At 37.5% G+C, this 21,723-nt stretch overlaps 1 protein-coding gene across 1 annotated transcript in view; it reads left to right on the top strand.

Moving 5' to 3' along the window:
• Positions 1-21,723, top strand: part of LOC121640653 (receptor-type tyrosine-protein phosphatase delta-like) — a 113,616-nt gene that overhangs the window by 42,356 nt on the left and 49,537 nt on the right. The window contains exons 3-4 of the mRNA XM_041986456.1: positions 1,550-1,695; positions 3,650-3,791. Of these exons, the coding sequence (XP_041842390.1) occupies positions 1,550-1,695; positions 3,650-3,791 (288 nt within the window). The remainder of the gene's footprint in view (positions 1-1,549; positions 1,696-3,649; positions 3,792-21,723) is intronic.

The raw sequence follows: 21,723 nt of genomic DNA, 5'->3' as shown, positions 1-21,723 counted from the left end.
AGCAGATACAAATGTGTACCTCTGTCAAACCATCCCAGGAGATACGTTCATGCCATTTTCACACAAAGCAAACACTGTTCCTCTTGGCTATTCTTTCACCTCCAGTCACTTTTGTTTTTAGCATTTCTATCATCATTTTCTTTACACTTGACTTGTGCTGAATTAAATGAGCAATTAGGAACAACAGGAAGCTCACGATGACAAAGAAAGCATTTTGAGGCACATTTCTGGTGAACGTCTCATTTGTGTGGGGAACCACTACTCCTCCAGTTGGTTTTGTTTTAGAGATTAGCCATGCCTACAACTATCAAGGCTATCTTTCTCTTAAAAGATAGAAAAAATCAATGGACATTAGCTTAAGACTGGAGAATGAAATGTAAAGAACAAATTCACAGACAGTAATCTAATTTATGATGAAGCAATAATGATCGCAGTGTACCGATACACCCCCCCCCCTCTCATTCTGAAAAACTAGCTGTGTTTACATGGACAACTAATTCATCTATCTGATTTAAATCAGTCTGAAAAACTTTGGAACAGCCTGCCTTTAAATATCAGATCTGTACAGAGCACTGATCATTTAAAATCATTATTAAAAACACCTTTCCTCACTGGCTTTTCCTCCAGCTTCAGCTTGTTCTTTCGGCTTTTAATGTGTCTATGTTCTTATACTGTATGTGTTTATATTACTTTATTGTAATGTATTTTATTATGGTGTGGTTTTACTATTGCATTTTTTTTTTTTTTAGATATATTTGATAATTTTATTGTTGACTTAGGGATTTTATTTGTACAGCACTTTGGTCAACAGAGGCTGTTTTAAAATGTGCATTACAAACAAACTTGACTTGACATGGGCACTAGATAGTGTTCAGTTGTATTTACATGATGGACAGATTTAATACAATCCTAATCCTTTTGACATGCACAATGCCTACTAGTTTGGAAGAAGAAATACTCATAAATCCTTAACTCTTTCCCATTCTGTGTATACATGTATACACGGTTATTTTTTCCTGCATATTCGATTGTGAAAAGGTTTTTACCACCCCTTTCGATATGATTAAAAATTCTTTCCAGTCCAGGCCGATCGGATCAGCTGACATGTTTACAATAATTCCAATTATCCTGATTGAACTTTAGATCGAATCAAAAGTGCTCCATGTAAACATAGCTATTGTCAACATTGTTACAGGAAAGATGTAGTTTTAGTCATCCTTCAATGAAGGTTTCAAAATTACTTCTGAAGTACTTCCGGGATCAAAATGAAACGATTTGCACATTGTACTTTCCATATCTCAGTTCCTCTATGTTTGATCTCAGTTTGTTTCCACTTGCTTAATAAAGAGACTTTAATCTTCCCTTGATCTCCAAAGACAATCCTCTTACAAGCCAAATGCTAAAATCTGCAACTTTTGTTTCTTTCTTTCTTTTGTGTGTGTGTGTATGTGTGTGTATGTGGCTCGATAAAAGAGATTAATGCCTGGCTGTTGTGCTTAGCATACTCACTAACTTTTGGTACCTTTTATTCTGTTTTTGTCTTCACCAGCACCACCAAAGTTTTTAAGAACCCCCAATGACCAAACAGGCGTGCAGGGAGGTGTGGCATCCTTCATCTGCCAAGCCACAGGAGATCCACGGCCGAAGATTGTGTGGAACAAGAAGGGGAAGAAAGTCAGCAACCAGAGATTTGAGGTATTAGGTCTATTGTTCTGATGTAAAATGCTCGACAAAATGGGAATGCTCCAGCACTGCTTTTGGCTCTGCTCACACATAATCCATCGCGCCAAGACCTGCTTGCTTGCTTTTTGTCCTGACTTGCCACCACGCATTAGCAGGCTCAAAGAATCATTCTGGCCAAGGCTTTTAAGCATGCATGAGTATTAATAAGCAAGTATACAAAATATCTTGGGACAAATTTGTAATTTATTAAATGACAAGACAAAAGCAATTGGACAGAAGACAAAAACAACTTGTGGTGTGACCCAGATGCCTATGTTAGCATCACACTACATTAGCCAGTTTCATGCAAAGTGAAAGGGGAAGTAATGCTTTCACTTCGAAATATCCTTTTGCTTTGTGGCAGCTTTATCTGAATGCATGTCCTACCCTGCATATTTTTAGCTGAAGATTTGATTTCTGGTCAGCTTTAATCTGCACTAGAGCTCAATACCCATGAGTAATAACAAATCATTGCAGAGCACTGATAAGATTTCTATTAATTTCTGTGTCAGTCCTCGGGACTATCATCTTGTCACTTCTATCGCTCCTTTTGCTCCAGTTGCCATATTTGTTAGCTCCTACGGAGTAGCAATGGCTTTACATAGTTCAGAGACCCTTTCCTACTACTCTGCCTCTCATGCCCACAGAAATCTAATCTTATCAGGGTTCATCGTGTTTGCATTGCATGTTGTTCTGAATGCTAACACATTAGTTTCCATTCACCCATTGCTTCACAGGGCTCGCTGGCTGCTACAACTCTAATCATTTAATCACGCACTGGCACATCATCTTCTAACAAAAACCCATTTCCTTTCACAAGTCTCTCAAATTTATTTCCAATTTGCTCTTTGGTTTTAAGTAAGAAAGGCTGTTCTTACCATCCCCTGCTGACACATTGAATGCAAACACTGCTGTAGCTTGGCCAATGAAATGTTAAAATGTACTGTTAACCAACAATTGCTCAGATATACTGTGAACTTTAAAATGTTTGTAGGCTTTTGTGGGTTTGTGTGTGTGTGCGCGCATGTGTGTGTGTGGGAGAGAGAAAGAGATGTCAGGTCTATTTTTTTTATTTAAATCTACCTCTATGCTTAAAAGAGATTGAGTTATCACAGATCTTTCTAAAATCAGTGAGTATACGACACGTAGCATGCAACAATAGCTGAATAAGCTACAACAAACACCTTTTTGTGAACATTTATGTGTCGTTCGTCCAAAACAGTCGGTCCTGTCTTTTGTACCACTTCCTCACCTCATGGTACAACTGTCCGTATCCGAGTATCAAGCCACCTTTAACTGTTTGTGCTTGTTTCTGTCCCATTGACACAATCCAGTGTGATGCATTTTCTTCAAGGGATCGAGTGTTAACTTTAAGAGTGGGACACATTCAGGCTTAAATTATAATCTGCAGCCCCATATCTGAGCAAAAAATTTCTGACTAACACCACCTTCCCCATTCTTAAAGTTAGTCAGCCACATTGATTATTTTACTAGTTAAACTATACATGTGATTTAGGTCATTTTCTTAAAGTATTCCCTTCTTGCCACTTAAATGGATTTAATTCTTATGCTTCTTTCAACCAAATATGCTTATTGCCCACATAACACCTATACGCACTCCTAATACTGCACAGATTCTTAAATACCTTCCTTTACATGTACAATAAATATCCACAAATACACGCAAAAGTAAGTAGATTTCACTGTAACACAGGCAGCAGCTATTGTTTCTGTTGTAGGAAGCACATTGTGTCAGTCACCATCAGTGTTGTTGGCCTGTCTTTAACAGTGTTTTATGTTATTTTGTTCATTTTTATTTACTAATTTAGTTTTCTTTTTCCTTTATTCTTTTTTTTTTCTGCTGAAGGTCCCTCACCCATTGTGAAAAAAAATCTCCTTTAACATATCCTGTCTCTCGCACCTGCAGGTGATTGAGTTCGATGACGGCTCTGGTTCAGTGCTAAGAATTCAGCCATTGCGCACGCCCCGAGATGAAGCCATATATGAATGCGTTGCCTCCAACAGTGTTGGAGAGACGAGCGCTACCACCAGACTCACTGTTTTACGTGGTAGGTCTTTCTTAATAATCTTAAAAGAAAATAAATAAATAAATAAAAACACACACATACAGTATACACCTGATATGCAACTCTTTTGCTGCTGCTAACCCAGGTAAGGCTGCACTGATCTGTTTTCTGTCCTGTTGGCTTTGCTTACTTTCTCCCCATCATTTTGCACAATTAGACCTCATTTTAAAGTCTGGTTACGCTCACATTGTATATTCCAACTTGATACAATTGAGACCATTAGCCATTTAGCCAAGTAAGTTTCCGTTTATAAGTGACTTAAGTCATTTGCATACAGATTTCTGACACAATAATTAAGATGCCAGTTAAATTATGCAAATAGCCATCCGTTTCTAGCCTGCGGTGGTTTAATGAAAAAGCTCAGCAATAATTTTCAAATCACTCATTTTTCATCTCTGTACCTCAGCTTTGATATTCATTTGACCGTGTAGAAAATAAAGCAGTATATTATCATGTGATTATCAAGCATACTGCACTATTCCAATTGCAGGTTAGTTCCGTTACTATCTTCCAGCAATCGAGTGTTTAAACGTTGCTCTTCTCTATGCAAACATATGTGAAAATCCAGGCAAGAAAGGTCAAGCTTCCTGTTAGCAGAGGGGACAGACGTCAGATGACAAATATCAAGCTGGACGACAGTGCCTCTTTTATAAAAAGCAATGATCAAAACTTGATCTTGATTACACACAACATTCCTTTCAAAGGCAAATTTGCAGTGGCCCTGCGCTCAAAAGACTGTGTAATATCTCTCTAAAACATGACTTGTTTGGCTGTGAATGGAGAAAATGGCTTCAGAATAAAAAGGCCTTGGGCTGCTTGAATGAGGTGTGCTCTATTATGTTTCACAATTACACAACATGGCAAATGAGTTCCTATTGAGAGGGGTGCTTCCATCCTATAGAAAAAAAGCTGGCTCTGTGAGTCTCTGAAGCCCCCACAACCCCCTCCCTTGCTTCTTATCTTACCAGTGAGGCAACAAAAGGCCCTTTGCACTGTCTCCAGAGGCCGATTGAAAGAGAAAGGTGGCACGTTCACATGCATTTCACTCCTGTTTACTCGGCAGCACACAGTGAGTGTGTGGTAGCGTGTGTTTCCTCTTACTCACATGCAATATTGCGCACAATTCTTTTTACCTTTCACTCTCACTCAGTCTCTATCTCTGTATTTCCCTTTCACTGTCTCCCTAACACACACACACACACACACACACACACACTAACAGATAGCTGAGGGATGGATAGAAGCTGCTCTTCCCAGCTCCACGGCCTAGCATTAGCATGTTTATTACTATTTCCATTTTGCTCTTCTCTCTCTCTCCTTTCCCATCAATGTATTGAGGGTGTATAGAAACCCATCAGGTACAAAAAAAAAAAAAAAAGAAAGAAAATAGAAAAAGGGGAGCAAGCTTCTCTTTTTTTCCCTTTTTTTTCTTTTCTGCTTCAATTCAAATATAAAGTTGTTCTCAATCACGTTGACCTCCATGAAGATGAAATGCTAACATTGTGCAGGATTAAAATTTTAATCTAAAATTTCTCATATAAAAATAGGTTGATTTTACTTGTATCCATCACTACTGACTATGAAATAGCGGGAATTCAATATGAGCTAAGTGTCAGTAATTATATGACCATCTTAGAATAAGAATGAGAAGTAATAACATTATCATAACTGTAACCATAGCTTAAAGGAAATGTGATAATTAGGTAATTTGTCTTTCCTATTTTGGAACCATTTTTATAATGCTGCATAGGAAATTGAGGATTAGTATTAAAAAATTCTGAAAAGAAAAAAAAAAGACCTAATAAACTTGTTGATTATTGTGCTGCATGTAAGCAGACACAGTTGAGGGCATAATACTGTATAAAAAGAGATGCAAGGTTACCTCGAGAATGCATTATGTATTATTTACGAGACTAAAAAGCTTGCTCTTTCCAAAAATATTTCTTACAGTACAATAAATATAGGACTGCTGATCTGCAGTTACATAAACTGCAGTTTGGAAAAATGACAAAAAAAGCAATTGCACATTATTCAAGTTTGGACTCTTGACAATGATAATAAAAAAAATATTTCTTGCCTACTTGGACCATTTCAGTGAATAAATATTAGAGTTGAACAGAAGTTTGTGATGCAGGATTGAAGAAATAGATAAGTAAGCAGATAAAGAGAAGTGCCATTAAACCAGGCCTAATACATATAAAGTGACTGTTCATTTAGTTCATTTAGGCTCCAATGGTCTGTGGAAATGACTGTGAAGCATCTGTTGTGGGAAGCTCGCCACAGGGGGTGATGCCTAATTCCATGAAGGAAAAGCACATCGCTGTAATTGCCATGTTATGAAGAGAGAGGGCTCGAGGTGACAAATCCAAAGTACCAGGGGATATTAGTATTCTGATAGGCCTCCAACTTGATGGGAACCGCCATTAGTAATGAACTTCCAGGCTCAGAGAAGTGATTTGCATGAAAGGCGAACCCTGTAACATAATGATGTTCTGAGTCAAATCTGCTAGGCTACGCCGCGAGGTAGCCTCCTCTTTTTTGTTAACTCTGTTTTGATTAACTAGGAAATGACCCAGCTCATATGTGATTTGTGTCTTTGAATTAAGGTTGTCTTGATTAGCTTGGCAACTGAGAATGGCATACAAGAATTGAAAAATGAAGTCACAGCAGATTTTTGGGCATCATAGCTGCTTATGATCTCATTTCAGTTGGATCTGATCCCGTTCATAAGCTTATTTCTAAAAGATGTTGTATTTATATGTATATGTTTACTCATGCCAACCCTGTAACAACAGTACATTTGACTCTGCACTGTTAGCACAGCTTGAAATCTATTAACAAGGAGTAAAGAAAAGAACCTGAAAATGCAGCCAAAACACCTCTTGGGGTCTAGACTTCCTACTAATAATAGTTTCAGCAGAATGATGTGTGCATTTGAGTGCTGCAGTTCATGATTCAGGCATGATTAAGGATTTATATTGCATCGCCATACTCCCATTATGCTGTCAACAGCCATTTCCTGTGCCTCACACACAAGCTAGCAAACTTATGCAGCTGTGCACAACTTGATAGTAGGAGCAGAAAATGGGAAGCCGCTCTACTGTGACGGAAAAACAGAATGCATCATTTCCATTTGTATGGAATGGTGCAATGGGATGGTCAAAGCTGTGTAGCTTAGACAAGTCCTACTTCGAGTGAAAGAGCTTCTACAGAATCTGTGATTATTTATTGACAATATATGCACTTGAATCATTTTGGGAAAATCAGTTCTGGTTCTTAATAATAAAAAAAAAAAACAATTTATTAATATCCTTAGTGACAGATATAAAGATGTGGAACAACATAAACTGTGTGTATCATTCTGCACAGCAAAAATAAGAAAACTGAGAAGTAACCAGTAATAATCAATAATAATGATTAAATTGCACCTTAATTCTTTAGTACTCAATGTCATATTTTATCTGTCTGCTCCTGCATCTATTGCAACAAGTGCAGTGTGCAAGAAGAACAAAAGCTGGTCTTTATGCTTAAATTGCTTAGGAAGATAGATGCTGCATCAGCTGTTTTAGACTGCCGGAGCAAATGTAGCACTCGGGTAGAAGCAAGTGACCATTGTTAAATTACTGTGTTCGTGATCAGTGGCTTACAAAAAAGGAGACGAAGTAGCCAGCAGCTGCCTTAAACTTCTCTGTGAAAGGCCAGATCCGAGCTGCAGCACGGAACATTATTTTGTCAGAAGAATACATTTTACTCCTGTAAAAACATTGCTGGGGAAAAAAAAAAAAAAAAAAAAAAAAGCTGACTCACTATATGAGGTGTTTGTTTAACTTTTCTGAAGAAATTTCACACAATTGATGCAGGATGGCATAAAGTTAACAGGTTCAGTTAAGTTTGGAATTGTCAACCCCACATAATCATCTTGGAGATATTCCATTATTCCATTTAATGAAGAGAATCTTGCTTGAAAAAGTCAGACTCAAACTAGCGCCTTCTCCTAATTAAGTCTCAAGTCGTTCCATGAACGCAGTTTCAGAGCACCATTCTTGTCTTCAGCAGATCAGATTCTTTTAGAAACAATGAAGATGCAGTTATTTTAATAGATTTTGTTATTATTTTATTATTATCTCTTATTATTTCACTCTTTAGGGAGTCCTGTTTTGATCTGTCAGACATTGAGGCAAGCCTTGTATAAGTTTGGCAGTTATCCTGGTCCGGAGCAGACTTGCTCTCTAGCACTAGTTACCATAGTAACTCAGCCAGGACTTATGTAAGCCATGTCGGTGTGACAAAACTCTCACTTTAATAAGCCAGACTTATCAAAATAAGCAAGGCTTTCCTTTAATCCTGCTCCATGGAATACCACCCTGGTGAAGCTTCTTCTACTCAGTTCACTTCCTCAGCTATATTTGTCTTGTTCTTCAGTATTTGCACCATTTTTCAGATTTTCTGTTTATCTTTGTCTCTCTTTAGCATGCAGGGGAATTTAGTGATGGTGTGAAAACGACTTCCCTGACAGACAGTCTATTATCATCTTGTCCATTAGATGTATCACAAAAAGATCTACAGAGAGAGTTATTGCTTGGGATCTGGCCAATACCGCCTTGATGCTTCTCCCCCTAATTCCCAACTTCACTTTCTCATATGTCACAAAAATTGAGCAGATAATGACAAGTTATTCATTACTGTAATTAAAAAGATAAGTTAACTGTCCTCAGAAAAATTGATCTTTTCTTAGGGAAAAGAAAAAAATATCCTCCACAAAAACTCTATGACTAACAGCGCTGTTAATCATTAGAGCCAATCAGTATCTACATAGATGCAGGATGATTCAAAACAAAACCACTGCTAGCAAGATGGATGTTGGACTTAACAGTCTGCATAGTGTGCAAAAACATCTGCTGGGCTTATCAGGCATTTATACTGCACTCTGACCAAGATAGATAACTACACATGTTGTGGCTCTGTGCTCATTTGAATAAAAGTAAACACATTATCCAAAATTAATAATTATTGATTCTGACAAATGACACGTATATTTACTCATTCTTGCCATCCATGTATTTTATTCTCCTCCTCAGTGATCTTGCAGTGCCAGGCAATGTAATAACATAAGTCATTTCTTAGTGGCAATAGTTTTTCATGTGAAATAAGATTGTATATTAAAAACTGACTTTGGTGGTCAAAGACTTAAAATTTAAAGTGTTTCATCTTGTGGAGTGGAAGAAAAATGAAAAAAAGCAGTGTGTTGTATTTAAGTGTACAAGCCATAATGAAATCACATAGCTTAAATTCAGCTTAAATTTAGTTGCCCTAATAAATGGACATGATTATCAGCTTTAACTTGCTTACATATTTCCACGTTATGCCATTTTCCACCTACTGGGAAGCTCAGATAGGCATCATTATCCAACCTGATCACTAAGACTTAAAAAGCTTCCCAGATAACATGACACATGCAAAATAACTACCACCAGAAAGTCTCCATTTTAACCCATAGTATAATTAATTTCAAACCTTAACAGAATAGTTTTGCTGGCTAGACCAAAACAATCAGACTAAAAATTGATATAATAATCTGAAACTAAAACTATAGTATGTTTGGCTACTAATCTCTTTGCAAGTCTTAGAGGAGCACCTCTTAGCTACAATCACAGGAGTGATAAGTCACAACGTCCATTTAAAGGGCTGACATTATTCAAAACAGGATCTCACTGTGACAGTGCTTCTAATTAATGTTAATGTTTGCATACTGATATCTTTCCATGTTAGCATGTTAGCCTTTGCTACATCTTTGCTGCATTTAGAACATTTTATTAATGATTCAAATTAGATGTGATGATTGTTTTTTTCAACTTATCAAGCTATTATCTGAATGTGTATACAGCTAATGGCACATTCTCTGTCAACCGAGCATGATTAATTAATGATGGATACACTAAAACTGTAGAAACGAGATACTTAATGGTGGACCACAGTAACTTAAGTCGCAGAAAATTATTTCATACAACAGAATTTATCAAACCACAACACGACTCACCCAATAGGAATTTCCTTAAAGTAAAGGGCTCAGTCAGAATCAGTGCACATTACGGTAGAACATCTTACATTTTCATTGAGGAATATTTTATATACAAGGCAAGCAGAAACACAGTCATAAAACAAGGAGTGTGTGAGTCTGAACCAGGTAGTCAAGGGGTGCTAATATTAGGAGCTTTGATCTTAGCTGCACTCAAAAGTAATTTTCTACTAGATTAACTGGATACTGCAGGGTCATCCTTAATGCATGTAACGATCTTGAGAAACTTCTCAAGCTATGTAAGGGTGCTTGCTAATTAGAACCAAACAACTTTGGAGAATAAGGATGTAGCAAGAAGGGCCTGAGTAGTTGTCTATACATCATTATACTCAGCACAGTTAAGTACAGGGCAAGGGAAATATAGAGAAAGGAAGACAGTTTTACATGTTCTTATTGTGCATTTCATCAGCTTAAAACCTACTTACTAAATCTCTACACAAGTGACCAAAAAAAGCTGCTTTTATATTCAAACATCATCAACCAAAGCCTGGTGCAGGACCTACCGTCCCCCACAGTCACTTTTGGTTGGGAATGTCTGTCTGCTTACGTTTAAAAGTCTAACATTACCCCATTTTCCATTATGGCTCTTTAAAAGCCAAAAGGTCCTCTCTGCAGGATGTTTGCAAGCATGAATAATCTCCCATGCTGCCTTCTCCTGTAGCATGCTTTTAGATTTATAAATTATTGAAATTGCTGGTGCTAGGTTTTTCCTTTCTCAGAAAGAAGTCAGCTCATATGAAGTTGGTTTCCTCAGACATTTGTACCGCACATCAGAATATTCGTCTTAGTTTGATGATAGCGTGTTCAAATGAAGTAGACCTGAGCCGTGAATCATAAAGATATCTGGCACTGTCATGCACAAAGTTCTAAAGTGATTAAATTTCAGAGGATTTTGTGCAGATACTCTGACAGCTGATGAGATGACATTTTGCTTGTAAAGTAATATCGTAACAGACACAAAAACTCTCACACGGTGAATTTTTGGCCAGTTTCCATATACAGACTCGTGTTTATTTCTGCATAAAACATATTGAAAATGCTTGTTGGACCAAACTAGCCCATCTACTTCTAAATGTATAGTACATGAAGGTTAATGAAGCAACTGTGTGTCTCACAGTTTTGCCTTCTGTCTTTTTTTTCCTGCCCGGTAGGAAGATTCCCATATTGCTGATGCTCTCTCAAGCCCCTGCTGGCTCCAGCTTCTGGTCTTGGTCTTTATAGACCACCCTGTTCAGACTGGAAGATATAAAAAAAAGTACAACCTAAATAATTAAATTTGATTTCATGATCAATGTTGACATTTGAACATATACTTCATAAAACTTTGAAAGATCAAGCATCATATTGTCATCCCAAGTGGGCGCTGAGAGGATAAATATACAATGAGTAAGCTTTAAACATGAAAATAGAACAGATGTCTGGCAGTATATGCTTCAAAGTGACAGGAGTGATGGTGAGGATGGAGGCGTCTCTAAGGAGATGGTAGTGCGTGGTTGTTTATATATTCCTTTCCACGTCCCCTTTATTTGTAAATGTTTAATGCACCCAAGAGGATCATAGAAGGCTGATGGACTGTTAAGAAAAGGCTAAAATGAAAAACAAGAAGAAGAAGAGATAGATTACAGAGGCATTTTGTGAAGTTGAGAGACATTAAGTGACACCCATTTTAGCCTTGTCTTTGGCAAATAGCTGAAAGCAATGAAACAGAGTTGGGCTTCCTCTGTTGAATATTACTGATAAGAACATGCTGATGGCGAATGAGATGACAAGTGCCAGAGTTTTTTTTTTTTCTTTTTCTTTTTTTTTTTTTTTTTTCTTCCCAAACTAAATAAATGGGGCTCTGTTTTATGAAGTAAATGGAATCATTGCTCAGGGTAACAACCAGTAAATGGAATATGCAAAGTGAAATGCTGAAGAGGGGGTGGGGGCAGGGGTAGATGCAAGACAGGAGGGAAAAAATGGAGGCAGACAAGGAAAGATTGAGGGAGCCTTGAATATACAGCAACTTCAAAGTCTCAGATGAACTGGATAAGACAGTCACACTGTGGAAGACAGGATTGTAGGTAGGGGAGGTCTTGAAATCTCCCTTTCTACCTTTGCCCCAGGTGATCTTTACTCAGAACGGTACATCTGGCTGAGCTGATGTGTAGTCTGTAAAGCAGGGGGAGGAAGGGGGGCATCTGAGCGTAAATGGAGCTTTGTGCCTGACTTCCTGCTTGCCTTGCTGCTTGCCCAGCCAGGCCTGTAGAGAAAGGCCCTCTCTCCGCCCTTCTTGCTTCATCTCCCCTTTTCATCTCCCTCTTTACCCATCCATTTTAGTACCAACCCTACAGGGCATCCCGACACTAACACTCCCTCTTTGCTTTCATTCTCTTCCCCCACTCCCTTCACTTATGTTGTAAATGGAGGAATATCACAGCTAATCCGTCATATTTATGAATGACATGAAGCCTACGGAGAGTTGGGGCATCTTGCCAGAAGTGGCGTACATCTCTGTTGCATGCCCTCCGCTTGGCTGATCCAATCTGCCCCAGGAGCGTTGGCAATAAAAAAAAAATGTCCATAGGGGATGGCATGCTTGGAGGAACGCTGGACCAGGTCATTTTAAGGGTTTTTAAAAGCAAATCAAAAAACCGTTTCACCAAATTATGTACAAATTCTAACTAAAATTCAGCTAAATGCTTTTCTGCAGTGTGCACTCCAAAAACTCCAAAAGTTGAAGACTTTTCATTCAAAGAATGGAGACTCAAAAGCATCAAAAGCATGTCAATAATATGGGCACTCACTGATAAGAAATACAGAAAAGTGCTCATATAAATTTTGTTTGCTGTATTGGGGTATAAAAAAAGTGTTTTTCCTGTTTTTTTCCCCCCCTTAGCACCATTTACAAATGACATTTCTTTTTTTTTTTATCTTGGGCCACAATATGTACAATTAAGAGTTTTATAACTACTTCTTCAATGTCATTCAACACAAGCTGAGATTGTTCATCTGTGAAGGTTTTTCTGGAGGAAAAAAAGCCCTATGATTAATAAGATTGATTTTACAATGGTTCGTTCATAATCTCAGGCATTAGGTGAGAGATTTTAATGACAAATAAGCAGCATTCAATTAATTAGACAATCTCAAAGGGGATTTATGGAAGAAACAATCAGTGCGGGGCAAAGGGGGAAAGGATGCCATTTTTCACCCAGACAGACTGCTATGAACCTTTGGATCGGAAAGCTTTCTGTGCCTTCACCTTACTCCTCCTATATTTCCTTCAAACATTCATCATCACAAGAGTTTTAAAGAACACTGGATAGTATTTCACAGCCTCTTCTGACTTCTCCTCTAAAGGCAGTAAGAGTAAAATCAAATTTTAGTGGGTTGTCAATGGTCCCTAGCTGTTTGCCCTCAGGTTTTAAGCAGTTTTCTTAAAGAAACTATAATGGTTCAACAAATTACTACACAACCTTTCGGAGGTGCTGACCCAGAAAGACTTAATGCCACTACATATCAGACTGGGAATGTTTCTCTAAAAACTCTATTACAGTAAATTGAAATTAGCAGAATGAGCCAGCAGTGACGCATTCACAGTAATATTCATTCTTGTGTTCTCTACCTGTAGTATGAACTAATAAGCTAAACTTAAGCATATTTTCTTCAGCGCAGCTAGGCTTTTGCTGCTGGTTCTCTTGAAATATGCTATTTTTTGCACAAAACACATTATAGAGAAGCAAACGAATGCTCTAATTTCCGCAAGCCATACTGTGGTCATGGTTACTGTTTTTCAGTCTGCAAACTCACTCTACATTGTTTTCTTTTCTTTCGGTTAATCTCTCGACATAAAGCTGTTAAACACATTTACAGATATAAATACATTAGAGGGCCCACTGACCACAAATGCAGTTTTTAAATTATTAGCTGATTGATTTTAGAATCATTACTAAAACATAGATATTCATTTATAAGATAAATGTATCATGAGAAGTCACCGGCATACATATTATTAAGTCTGACCTGCAGGTCCTGTAGAGACACATCTGTAAACCTAGACTGGGGAGCAGTTATGTTAAACTACTTATTTTCTCAAATAAGCTTTTGAAAAGTGGGCTCAGACATAATAATTGGGATGTGCTCTCACTTTTGAGCTCCTCGGAAATCTTGTCTAGTCTGGGCAATCATAAAAACCACATCAGTCCAAATGCATGCCACATTTCAAAACAGTTCGAAAGTTGACACAGAGTTCAGCTCATTTATCCTGTAAAAACAATGCAAGAGGGTCAGTTTCAGATTTATTCCCCATCACACACCAGCAGAAAGAAGCGCTAAGCATTTTGTTATCCATTATTGGATTACTTAAGCAATATCTACCCTGTGCAGGTGCCAGGAGGCATGTTGGGGAAATCTGGCTCAAAGGAACCTCTCGGGTAAAACCTAATCTTATTTAGACTGGACAACATATGTGCCAAACAGCACTGGGATGTATCTATGAGATAAATACAGGCTTTGGATTCTCTGAGGGCATTAAGGAAAGTTTTAAGCATCCCAGTTCCTCTTCTTTCATTTCTCTGAGCAGTATGTTTATACTCTGCATTCTTATGTGACTTGTTGCCTTCTAAATTGATGTCTTTACCCACCACTGATGAATGCTACTTTATGCTGTTAATGTCAAGGGTCATCCCACTCACTTGCATCTTGACTATTCCAAGTATTCCACCCAAGGCAGGGCCAGGACATTTGCTGATGAAAATGTCTAGGCATGTTTGGAGTAGTATTTTTCAAAAACTTTACCGGATCTATAGCCTCTGTTTACTGTGTTGTCCTGAGGCCTTTCTTATGCAAAGAAATGAAATTCCTATATGGATTCCACATACATAATTCCACATAATTATGAAGGAAATTGTCAAAACCTCAAAATGCTGCTGCAAAGCCATTTGAAAAAAGAAAAATTAATGAACCAAAAATGAATGTCCCAAGTCTCCTCTGCAAACGTTTATTGAAAGAATGATGGATGGAGTGTTGTGTGTAAAGTGCAGCTCTGAGACTGTTACACCAAGCTGCAGGTAGCTGATAAAGACTGGGCATAGATTTAAAACATGCCAATCATTAGGTGCTAAACTGTAAAAAGTACACTTTTTTTTAAACCACAGCACAAACTGGACATTGTAAATAGAGCAAGGAAATCAATGATGATGTTGGCAATGGTTGTGAAACACAGTGTAGAAAGGAGGAAAAATAGAACAGATGCCGTCATGGAACTGGCGAAAAATGGAATCGCTGCTTTGCTTTGTTAATCAAGAGCTCTTACGTTTGGTTGAGTAATTTTGTTTGTGTCAAAACAAAAGCATAATTAACATTTCCCTCCATGCCAATGGGAAAAAAAAAGAATATGTCAGTGGAACAGGAGCTGAACAGAGTGTTTTGTTGGAGAGTACAGGTCATCTCCGAACAGATGTATTAACGAGGCTTGCAAAAAAAAAAAAAAAAACAAACAAAAAGAACAAAAAAAAAAGCAAAAACAAAACTGCAAACAAATTATCCTGGCCATTGCTTCTCTATTTACATAATCTAAATCAGCAGCCTCATTTTGGAAACACAAAATATTAAAATACAAAACTGTGTCTCAAAATGTCAGTGTTTTTGAGGACACTGAACACCATCTGTGCAACGAAAGAGGGACACTGACTGAAATGTAGTCACCAATTCCAGTTTACTGCCATGAAAACTCGCAAACCTTCACATATTTCACACACTCCCTTAAATTGTAAACATGGTCTTCTTTTCTTTCTTTCTTTCTTTTTTTGTTTTATATAACTTCCAACCAGTTTATAAAACTTTGAGCAGAGACACACTCATGCATTGGCAAAGCAAGAAAAAATCCATCTTAAATAATGTTCTTGTATTCTGTAAGGGAACTATATGATTAACTTGATAAGCACTCTGATCTCCATTCTCACTTATTTTAGATTCTTGAGCATGAAAAGAGTTTTTAATCAGTGTCCCTCAATTTCAAATTACATGCTATGGTGTAGTGGGAAAAATGTGTTTGGTTCAAGCGGCGGGAAAAAAATAAGCAGTGCTGTCATACTTCAAGGGGAAGATTTGTGTTTTCTATTTTTTTTTCTTTTTTGTGAGTGTTGTTTCTCCTGGTGGTTCTCAAATGAGGCGGTCATGAAAAAAAATGCTAATTTCAGATAGAACAAAAATTACATTTAGTACAAAGTAAAAATCAGCTCAAAACATCAGTGTCACACTTGGCGTCTGGGCTACATTGCTCAATATCCAGCATCTTGGGCTATAAGGCAGGGCATTTAAACAACATCACGTCTCAACACACATTTTTCTTCTCCATGCCACAGCAAGTGACCTGTGACAGCCTCTTTGAAGAGATTGTATCCACTCAAATAGGTCCAACAAATATATCTTATTATGGCCGGCGGGGATTTTCCCTGAAGAATAACTTCAACCACAGGGTGAAAAGTCTTGTTCCGCTTGGTGAGAAAAAGGTCGGACCAAATCCAATCCTTGTGCAGCAACTACAGAACTAAAGCCAGAATGTGACCAGAAAGGTTTATGTTTTCATGGTTTCACTTGGAAGCCAATCTTTTGGTGCAACAAAGTCTTTTATTGGGTTATTCTTGGAGCCTAATTTGTTTTCAGTGTCATAAAAGATCACCCATAGCTCACAAAATCGATGTGACTTAATATATGCACTTCATTTCCTGACTATTATATTGGCCCATGCTACATCCTTTAAAAGAATGTCTTTATCCCTAGAATATGTTAAGACATCCCCACAGTCTCTTGTATAAATATTAATAGTTTTGATATAGACTGTCCAGTCTGTTCCACTTTATGCACATAGCAGAGAGTTAATATCTGGTAACACTAACTCACTGCAAACCAAATAAAAAAACTGACAGAGACATGCTCATATTTCTGGGGACTCTGTAAAGGTGCAAAGCAGGAGAGAGAAATAGGCTCTGAATCCTGATGTCTGGACACAGTGTCAAACAGCTGTCAATTTACATATACAGAGTGTAAGTTGTGTTGAACACAAGCAGGCACTGTGTGTCTGGCTACCCTGTCTTTCTAATGAAACCACTCCATGTATGTAAGCACATTAGCTTTGTAATGCTTTTTAAACATCAAGCTCGAGTCATATTAAGTGCAGCAGAAACGAAACACAGCACTAACTAAGCAAAGATGTAAATAGAAACTTATTACTGCTGAATGCATTCATATTTTGAGACTCTATTAAGCTTTCATTTTTCAAAATAAGATTATTTAAAGAAGGATACTGTTTGATTTAGTTATTCCACTTGCTAGACCACAGTAGGTTTCAAGCCTACTTTGAACGGACTCTGCATTGGTGACAGCTGCATTATGACGGCAAATTGTGCAGAATTTACTGGTGCACTGAAACAACATTTTGTAATCTGAAGTGGCCACCGTTGTCATACAAGGGAAATGTGATTTCACTTATGCTCGTATTTTGTGCGAGTGATCAATAGATATAATCTGCTAATGGGGTGAGTTTATGTCCGACGGCCTTATGTCTTCAAGAAAAATCTGCTCACTGAGGTAGTTTTTGAGCCAATGTCCTTTTTATACTCATCCAGTACTTGGCACCACACACTCATATGGCCTGATAGCCTGGCAGTGGCTAATGTGTGCAAATTGTCATTGGGAGTCTTTTTATATCAAGCACCAGTGCTCAGCACTTCTTTAGAAGGTGACTTCAGCATTTCTTTCCCTTCCATCTCATTTAGTGTGTAGATCCATTGTTGAATATACAGTATGGGTCTGTAAAGCAGGAAGTGCCCTTGTCTTAGTCTGTCCTTGAGTTTGCAGTCCTCAGCGAGGTATAGTAAAGAAGCAAGGAAAATATGTAAAAACTTTTCATTTTTCTTTTCGAATTAATCTCACCTTTCAAGTATGACTTTCATATGCTATACAGGGTAACTGCGCTATATGTTAAGGACAGTTTGAATATCAACCCAGGTTTCCCTGCAGGGGTGGGTTTTTAGTGCCCTTTAAAAAGGTTTTAACTAAAGCCAAAGAAAAACAGTTAACAGCTAAATAACCATTTTTGCACAGACACGAAATTACAGTAAATCATATCCTTGTTAGAGAGCAGTTTTCTAGAAAAACATATAAAACTAAATATTTATTATATAACCAGCTCTCACAGGAAAATGCATGTATTTCAGTCATACACAGACTTACTGCCTTTTCTGATCACAGTACATGTTTACCATCATACCCAGTCACCCTTGCAAGCTAATGGGAAAAAAAATAAATAACTGAAAGCAAACTAAACTTCTTTTTCAATTTCCCACTTTTATTACATAGCGGCTCAGAGCTCTTGAAGTGGTCTTAATGAAGCAGCTCCTTGGTGGCAATTTATGCAAGTACCAAACCGACCTTATGATTGTTAGTGAAAATACAAACAGCTCATGGGAAAAACATCTAGCCACTTGATTAATTATTTCAATCTTTACTTTTTAAGGCTTTGTCAATAATCCAAGTTCTCGAAAAATGTATATGTGTGATTAAATAGTGATTAATCTGATTTCATTTGGGTCTCTTGAGCTTGGCCTTGTAAGGACAATGCTGAAGCAGCTCTGTTGACGTGAGTTGTTAATCACAGCACGAGCTACCAGATGTGTTCAATTTCCCCTCCCTTTATTTATTGTCACAATGGTAATTCACTTCACTGTGAAATAAATGAAGGTACAGCTGAGAGCTGCAAGCAGCCAGAGAACATTGAAATACTTATGTTTATTTTATCTAAATCACAAAGTCTTTGTGAGAAAAGTTTCTAGATACCATACTGCTGATGTCAAGACTTTATAGTAATTCTCGATGAGCATGAGCTTTCAAGGCAGCTGTGAATTGCATTTCTGGCTAAGTAACAATGCATCCAAAAGGCCAGAAACCCATGTAACAGATCATTAATTTTAAATGCACTGCCTGGAGTCATATCAGCTGCCTGCACTGAAATTACAGGCTAGCTTCATGTAACACTTACTCATTCTAAAGGAAGGCAAAGGTGGGTTTGGAAAGTGTCTTTTTGTTCATTTGACTGAACCACAATTTTACATGTTTTTTCACAATCTGGAAAACATCTCAGCTGTAAATAAGGGATAATTACTGACTTCTTGTTTTTAAAACTAGGCTTGACAACTGAGGCTCCACCATGTGGCTTTTTAAATATATTTGGTCCGATACGTTATCTTTTCTCCAAAGAGCTGGATAACCAGAGACATTACACACTGCAGCATGAGAGGTCTGAAAGGACAGCTAAATTATGATCACATTTTCACAAGACCTGCTTTTTAGTTCGCATGGATTGTCACATCCAATTACTATATTCAACATGCATCTATGCTCGTAGGCTTGCTTCTGGCTATTGTATTTGATCAGGTCTACTTTTGACTCACTGTGGAATCAACTAATTGTCTGTTCGACCTTGGACAGGCTGGAGGGAGCTTGGACCAGAGCTACCTTGTACAATTAATTCATTTTCCCCTCCTCCCTGTCTCTCTTTATTTGAATGAACAGTACAGTTTCTAACATTAAACTTTATTCCTTGGTAGTTGGGAACATTGTTTTTTTTTTACTCTTTTTTCCTGATTGTTTTTTTTTTAAATAAATGTGTGGATTTAAGGTAGAAAACTTTAGTAGACGTCAACGTTTTTGAGTATTTCTGCAGTCCTTAAAGGCAAAAGGTTAAGAAATTCCAAGATGTGTCAGTGATATCAATGATTACATTCTCTTTTGAGTAAATATTGGACATCTTTGTTTTGACTCTGTTAAAAGATTACATATTTAATATCATTGCATTGCAGCAAAGCCCCTAATAACCCTTACCCTAACCCCTTAATAACTACTGACTGCCTCATTATATGTCATTGTGCTAATTTAAGAAGAAAAAAACACTGTAGACATATATGCTTGCACTTAAATGAATCGTGGCATATAAATTTTTTCCAAAAATTTGTCCTGTTCTCCAGTTCAACTTTCCAGCATATCGTTGACGTGAATTAAATGTGGAAACTATGTAACTAAGGGCAATTGCCTAAGTGATTGTTGCTGTTATAAGCAGCCATTTTATGCCAACAACAAGCAAACACAACACTTAACACCTACAAACTTTTAACAAGCACAAAGTTGGAGCATATCTCATTATGGTAATGGACATGAAACACATAATAAACAACATATATATTGTTCATGATGTGAAGGACTTGCAGTGGTGGACATTAAGGATGGATGGACTATGATATCTTGTATAACTAACTGCACATGGCAGCCAAGAAAATGACCATCTTTAAATGGCAGTGTAGGCTGTATAGAGGATTAGAAGTAATTAAGTGAATTAAAACCGCTAAGAAGGAATGCTGCTGAGACAGGCCATTTTCAAATGCTCAAACAATACCTGTCTATGACACATTAGTTCAGGCAGGGACACAGAGTTGCATTGAAAAGTTTTCTAGTTCAGTCTGAAGTCACTTATTTGTAATGCAGTTCCATTTCTGAGAAGATTTATCCATGGAGGTGGTTTTTCATGCCAGATACCCAAAGGCACTGTTGGAAAGCAGCCATGTTTGTCATTGTGCAGTGTGCAGGCTATGGCATCTCAAAGTTGTTTCCAAATTGATGACGCCTCATGAAAATTTAATGAAGAAATAGTTTCCAAAAAGGTGGTGTTTGCAAAAGCAAGGAAAGACATTAATTAGCTATATCACAGCAGGAAAAGGACGACTTTAAGGTGCACATAAACCTTGTTGGAACTTGGAAGAAGCGGGTCTTGTTTTGCAGGTCTGGACTTGGCTAACACTACAGAGAGTCTGGCAATTTGCAAATGGGGATATTACATGGTATAGAATATTCCAGTCTGCAGCTTCCCAGAAATCCTCACTTGCTGCAAGCCTAAAATACTTCCTCTTCAGAGTAGTGAGCTTCAGGCAAAGCTGCTTAAGGCTTTGTGTTTTTTTTTTTTTTTTTCTTTTCTTTCTTTTGCTAAATAAACATTTGGAGCAAAGCGAAATGTGAGTTATCTTCTGTCACATCTAAAATAACAGTAAGTCGTAGCCTGCCCTTGTTCCGTCAGAAAATTTAGACAAAGGCATGAACAAAACAGCTTAGACAACAGTGCAAAGCCACCTGCTATCATCAAAGAACATCAAAACTCCACCTTTCCTGAATGGATGTATAGCCATGGTGGCTGCTTCCCTTGTTTTCCATCACCACAAAAAGAGTTTGACATTTTAGAAAATGTATTTATGTGCTTTTTTTTTTTTTTTTTTTTTTTGCCCAATGTTAGATGTAAAGGGGTATCGTAGAATTACCACTAGAAGAGGTTTAGCTGTAAAGAGAGTGTAAGCAAGGGTAGTTCGACTGTCATCTGTCAAGCGCACCAGTTAGCAAATAATCTTCTCATTTATTTAGTTCTTTTTCTTTTTTTTTCTTTCATTTAAAATAGTTTTGAGCTTCCATTGTTCAAGCTAAGCTAAACAACAGTAGAACTGAGGTTTACTTTCTTTAACACCTGCAGTGGTTAAATTCAACTGTAAGTGCTGCACTAGACTATAATGTTAAAGCATGTGTACTTTATAATTTTGGTTTTATGCCATTTTTAACTTCCTTTCCACCCCATATTGTAGGCATGAAATCTCCTTCTTTATTATTTGTGTAACAAATCAAATAAGGGGAAATTATGTACACTACCGTTCAAAAGTTTGGGGTCACTTCCCTATTGAATCCCATGGCAAAGTGACCCCAAACTTTTGAACAGTAGTGTATGTAAATACTATTAAAATTGAAACTAGTGGTTAGCAACTTTTT

Source organism: Melanotaenia boesemani, chromosome 5 (genome assembly GCF_017639745.1).
Source record: "Melanotaenia boesemani isolate fMelBoe1 chromosome 5, fMelBoe1.pri, whole genome shotgun sequence".
In the NCBI taxonomy this organism is placed as follows: Eukaryota; Metazoa; Chordata; class Actinopteri; order Atheriniformes; family Melanotaeniidae; genus Melanotaenia; species Melanotaenia boesemani.
The sequence above is the reverse complement of the archived record's forward strand: the minus strand, read 5'-3'. Positions and strand labels throughout refer to the sequence as shown.